Raw genomic sequence first — 6,103 nt, 5'->3', positions numbered from 1 at the left:
GAATTTTGTTGGGTATGGTCTTGTTTGGCTCATTGTCACTCACAGATTGCCTACTTTGCCTTTTTTGGTGGTCAGTTCTCTATCTCTCTCTCTCTCTCTCTTGGCAGATAAATACAAATGGTGATTGTGACATAGATGCTTGAGATATATATATATATATTGACTTTTAGTTGGGTTATGTTTCTTATGCCCTTCTATTTTCTTGTACTTTCAATTGTTGTTGATGAAATGCAAATTAACTTGATGACTACAAATGTGAACTTGGGTCCCTTTGCTTTCAATTTTCCTTGGCATTTTGGGATTCATTTGCTGGTACTGTGTTCGGGTTGTTGCGATTTTGATGAATTAGATGCATGAAAGGAAATTGTGATTCATACTTAGATTGGGGATTTTTAGTTTCAAGTTGGGTATTTTGGTTTGGTGACATGATTTCTAATTTTAGAACTGAATTTGAGAAACAAACAAGTTAAAAAAATGACAGGATTAGGATTAGATTTTTGCCACCATAGTTAGTCTCTTGATACAGTTTGCATTGATAGACCCATAATTTATGGTCGATTGACCGAATGAGAATCACAGGTCCATAGTTTCTTCAAATTGGCTCTATGTGTTCTCTTCCATCCAATATATTGAAATTTGAAAGTTTTTGGGGCAGACTTTTGTAATATGAAATATATATTCTCTCTCTCTCTCTCTCTCTCTCTCTCTCATCATTATATTGAAAAGTGGTCTGGTTCTTCAGTTGTTCTCTTTTCTTTCTTTTCGCAGCAGGGTTGTCTTCTGCAGGCTCTGATCGTCTATGATCCGTTTGGTTGATGAAGACTTAACAAATTAAATTATTAATCTCATCTTCTAAAGTAATTTGGTTTTCAAAAATTAAAAGAACAATAATAAACTCAAATTTGCCTGATTGATGTACTAGACTTAGTTGCATAGAGATTGTGCATGGATCAGATATCACTAGTTTCAAATTGCAATTCCTTCAAATTATTTTTATTATTTATTTATTTTCTTGGGCAACCAAGGAAGGCAGTAGAAACTCTGTGGTAAGTATCCAGCACTTCCTATTTTTTGTATTTATTGATTTAGCATGGATCACTTATCAGATTTCCCTCATCTTTTCCTTTTATTTTCCAAATTCTTACCCAAATTGATTATCCAAACACTGACTTAGTGTCATTTTATGTTCTGCCAATCTGAGGATTGTTTTTATATTATAGATCTTTGTCATTAATTTTGTCTAGCTTGGTAAAGTGAAAAGTGTAATTCATATTACAGCTCTACATTGATGGAATGCAGAAAGATATAGAGAGGTGAAATGAATCTAAGGCCAAGTTTGGCAACACTAAAATAATCTATCTTTTTATCTTTTTATCTTTTTTTCATCACATCATCTCTCTACTTTTTTGCACATCTTTTTATAAAAAGATAAAAAGTATACTTATTTAGGTCATCCCAAACAACCCCTAAATGTGGCAAGATATAGAGACGTGAAGGCTTCAATAGGTTTATTAAGATTTTCTAAACTCATCCATTAACTGAAGCTACGGAGGTCACCATGGTGTACTCAAGCTTCACTGTGCAATAGTTGGTTTATCGATTTTTTTATTTCATAATGTCAAAGTCATCACATTCAAGATTTAAAATTAGTCTAAAGATATCAGATGAATACTATTTTGGTTTTGATGCATTGGACTTGCAAAAACAAATTTGGCAAGATATTTTTTTTTTTTTTGATTCATGAGAAGAGATAAAACAAACAAAACAACAGAGGGTCTAGGGAGATTAATCCCTTCCAGAGCCAACTTTAAGCAAGTCAGCAGTTAACAAAGATAGGATGGGTACAGGAGGGTCCTCTTTCAAGATGAGGTGCTCTTGTTGATTGACTCCTAAATTAGCCAAAGCATCTGCACACTGGTTTGCTTCCCTGGGAATTGTTTCTATAGTGCAGTTGCATCTTCGCAGCAGGAAATTGGCATCTTCAACTAGGGCCCTGTAGGGAGAGTTTTCCCCAGCTCCACCTTGGATAAGCTCCAATGCCTGCTGAGAGTCTGTTTCAATTTGTATGTTTGCCAATCCTTTTTGCAGAATGATGGTAAGGCCGCGGTAGATGCCCCAAAGCTCAGCTTCCAAACTGTGACAGTTACCTAAGTAACCATAGTAGCCCCAGATCCAAGTACCAACTGCATCTCGGAGTAGACCTCCATAGCCTGATTGCCCAGGATCCCCTTTAGAGCATCCATCAGTATTCATCTTGAGCTTACCTGCAATAGGACAAGACCATGACATTAGAGAAGGTTCCTTAAAGTTGGGGTGAAGTGAATTCTGGAAGGCTGCCTGAGTTTGCAAAGCCGTATTCAGTATGGATTTCACACTGATGTGGGGAGGTTGGGTAGAGTTATCAAAAACTTCTTTGTTTCTCTCTTTCCAAATAGTCCATAAGGCTGTCAAAAAAACTGTTGGCCATTGGATATCATGAATGAGTTCCTTGCTCTTGATATTTATCCTAATCCAGTCCTGCAGAGTTTTGTGTTGGCTTAGGTGCCACCAATGAAGGTTCTTCAGCTTTACCCATAAACCTTAGCCTTGGGGCAGTTAATGAGGAGGTGAAGCATGTCTTCTCTAGTAGAGTGGCATCTGGGGCAGATGTCTGAATCAGAGAGATGTCTAATAACCCTCATATGATTTGTGAGCAGTCTTTCATGCATGACGAGCCAAAGGAAATGTCTAAGCTTATGAGGAGCCTGGATTTTCCATATCCCATACCAGTTGGTTCCAGCAGAATCGGTGTTGGCAAGAGCTTGGTAGGCTGCAGCTGTAGAAAAGTTGCCACTGGATGAGCCTCTCCAATGGGGAGTGTCGTTATAAGTAACATACCTGGGTCTATGAATTCTAAGAATGTCATCTGTATTTTGAGGGGTTAGAAGGTGCTGGATAGAAGTTAAGTCCCATTTACTCTCTTCGTCAAGGATGGAGCTGACTTTGGTAGCTACATCAAGATGAGCTCCCTGGTTTGTATGGCTCAGGGGTTGGTCTCCACACCACCAATCATTCCATAAGGAAATCAGTTCTCCTGTCCCAACATTCCATTTAATGTTCTGTTCCAACACAATTCTATTTTTAACAATGTTGCGCCAGATATGGGAGGCTTTCCTATCACTGGGCCAATTAGAGAGAGAGTGGTGCTTGAGATACTTGGTTTTGAGGATGGTGCACCAAAGCTCTTCAGAGTTGGAGACAAGTTTCCACCCTAGTTTAGCAATAAGAGCAGAATTTTGATCTCTGATGTTTCTGATTCCTAAGCCTCCATGCTTCTTGCTTTTACAGACTTGATGCCAGTTAACCAGGTGAACCCTCTTGCGAGTGTCAGTGCTGCCCCATAGAAAATTTCTGTTGAGTTTCTCAATTTGGTCACAGGTGTGGCGAGGGAGTTCCATAGTCTGCATAAGATGATTAGGCATAGCCGAAGTAACCGCCTTTATCAGGGTTGTTCTACCCGCGAGGGATAGGTTTTTGGCTTTCCAACCAGAAAGTCTTTGAGCCATTTTGTCAAGGATAACTTGAAACTGGTTTTTAGAAACTCTACTGTGGAGCATAGGGGTGCCCAAGTAATTGCCCAGATTGTCAGTGAGAGAGATACCACAGAAGTAACTTAAAGAAATGGCTTCTCTTCTAGGGACATTAGAGGAGATGAACATTTTTGATTTTTGAAAATTAATTTTTTGCCCAGACATAACACAGAATTCAGATAATACATCCATAATGCAAGCACAATTTCTCCTAGTAGCTCTAGCAAAAAGGATGAGATCATCAGCGAAGAACAAATGGGAAATGGGAGGGCTATCCTTGGAGGCCTTAAGACCCTTCCATTCTCCATTATCCGTCTTTGGTCTGATCATATTAGAAAGGTTTTCCATGCAAAGGACAAACAAATAGGGGGAAAGAGGGTCACCTTGACGTAAACCTCTACCCATAGATATGTTAGGGAGAGTCTCACCATTCCAAATAATAGCAGAATTGACATTAGACACACAATTCATGATAAGAGTGATCCAATCAGGATTGAGGTTCAGCTCTTTGAGGGAATGGAGGATAAAATCCCACGATAAGCGATCATAGGCCTTCTCAAGATCAATTTTAAGAACCATTCCCCCAATTTTACCTTTTTTGCCTCGAAGTGTGTGCAGGATCTCTTGAGTGATGATGATGTTATCAGTGGTAGTGCGACCAGGGATAAAGCTGCTTTGGTTTGGACTAATGAGGTTAGAGAGAAAGGGCCTAAGTCTGTTGACTATAATTTTGGTGATAGTTTTGTAAGAAACATTGCACAGACTTATAGGTCTAAATTGTTTCAAAGACTCAGGGTTTTGAATCTTAGGGATGAGAACAATCAGAGATTCATTAATCTCAGGAGGAACAGAATGATTATGGAAGCAATCTTTGATAAAATTACAGACAGAAGGGCCAATAGTGGTCCATTGGGTATGGCAAAAAACCGCTTGGAGGCCATCCTTCCCAGGGGCTTTATAGGCTTTAATGCTGCGAATGGCTTTCCAAATTTCAGAATTGCTCACAGGGGTTTGGAGAAGGTCATTATCTTCTCTAGTGAAACCAGTTTTGGCAATGTTAACCCAATTAGATAAGAAATGAGTATCCTCAAACTGAAAGAGCTTTGTAAAGTGGTCCAGAATATGAGCTTTTAGTTCATGGCAATTGGAGATCCAATTCCCAGTATCATCTTTAAGAACCTGGACTTTAAGCTTTCTCCTTTTATTAAGGGTAGAGATATGAAAGAATCTGGTATTGCTATCTCCCATAGTAAGCCAATTTGTACGGGATTTTTGGTACCACAAAAGTTCTTCTTGGAACAAGGTCGTATTAAACTGCTTAATAAGGTCCTTTTCAAGAATCTGAAGATTATGAGAAAAATGATTATTTTGGGATTTTTGAATGCCCTCAATCCGTGCAAGAAGACTTTTCTTTCTTTTAAAAATATTACCAAAAACCTCCTTGTTCCAGATTTTAACAGAATGGGTGAAATTATTGATGGCTTCAAGCAGGTTAAAATCCATGTTAAGCCAAGATTGTTTAACAACATTAGTGAAATTGTAATGACAAAGCCAAGCAGCTTCAAAACGAAACGGTCTATTTTGAGGGTTGGGGGGGTGCATACCTTGAGTGTAGACTACTAGAGGAGAATGGTCTGAATAGGTTCTTGGCAGGGTTCGCACCATGCCTTCAGGGAATAAAGCCCGCCATTGTTCATTACTCATGGCTCTGTCTAAACGTTCCATAGTGTTAGCCATGCCTTGCCTATTGTTAGTCCAGGTAAAGCGAGGGCCAACACTCCCTAGATCAATAAGGTTACAGTTGTTGATCCTTTCAGCAAACCTTTGGGTCCTGGATAGGTTTGAGGAGGGTGTAAAGCTCCTCCTTTCACTGAGATTAGCATAGTCATTGAAATCGCCCACTACAAGCCAAGCTTTATTCATACTTGCTGCTGTGTCTTCAAGGTCTTCCCAAAGAGAATCCCTAGTAGTTGGGTTTGGGCTCGCATAAACAGCATTCAAAACCCATTCCTCATAGTCTGTTTTGTGCACTGTGGCCTGAATGTATTGATTGGAGGCTGCTGAAGCTCGAACAGTGACCTGAGTAGGATCCCAAATGATCCATATACCTCCAGCTCGACCAGATGGGTCGACAGTAGTAGACGCCGTGAAGCCCAGGTTGTTGAAGAAGCTCCCCATGGAGCTATAGGTGACTTTTGTTTCCATGAGAATGAGTATACCAGGATTATGCAGTCGGAGAAGGTCCCGCATGTGCCTTCTAAAGGTACTATTACCCGCCCCTCGGCAGTTCCAGATCAAGATTTTTAGAGAGTCCATAGATGGCATCGGGGGGAGGGGGTCAGTAGCTAACTTGGGAAGAATGCTACGAATTCTCCAATGATCCTGGTCGACTGATCTCAGAGATGCCATCTGGATTGAGTGCACCGGAGGGCCTGGAAAGGAGCTCCAACCTGGTTCGATTCTCAATCTTAGTTGCTCTATCCACCAGATTGTGTCGACGCGGTGAATGGCTTCGGTCCCTTGATCTAATAATA

General features: G+C 40.1%; 1 protein-coding gene across 1 annotated transcript; it reads right to left on the bottom strand.

The window, feature by feature from the left end:
- Positions 1 to 1,732: 1,732 nt before the first annotated feature.
- LOC145797471 (uncharacterized) lies at positions 1,733 to 5,819 on the bottom strand. Its single transcript, XM_082884612.1, has 2 exons — positions 5,174 to 5,819; positions 1,733 to 2,264 (listed from the first exon to the last, which is right to left on the bottom strand). The coding sequence occupies exons 1-2, from the start codon at positions 5,817 to 5,819 to the stop codon at positions 1,786 to 1,788; spliced, it is 1,125 nt and encodes a 374-aa protein (XP_082740738.1). The 3' UTR covers positions 1,733 to 1,785.
- Positions 5,820 to 6,103: the final 284 nt, after the last annotated feature.

This window comes from Camellia sinensis, chromosome 8 (assembly GCF_055761805.1).
Source record: "Camellia sinensis isolate YWXY chromosome 8, ASM5576180v1, whole genome shotgun sequence".
In the NCBI taxonomy this organism is placed as follows: Eukaryota; Viridiplantae; Streptophyta; class Magnoliopsida; order Ericales; family Theaceae; genus Camellia; species Camellia sinensis.
The sequence above is the reverse complement of the archived record's forward strand: the minus strand, read 5'-3'. Positions and strand labels throughout refer to the sequence as shown.

Coding starts and splice junctions, on each gene's coding strand:
- LOC145797471 (XM_082884612.1), bottom strand. CDS start 5,819: ATGCGGGACCTTCTCCGACTGCATAATCCTGGTATACTCATTCTCATG. Junction 2,265..5,173: donor TCTAGTAGTCTACACTCAAG/GTATGCACCCCC, acceptor GTCCTATTGCAG/GTAAGCTCAAGATGAATACT.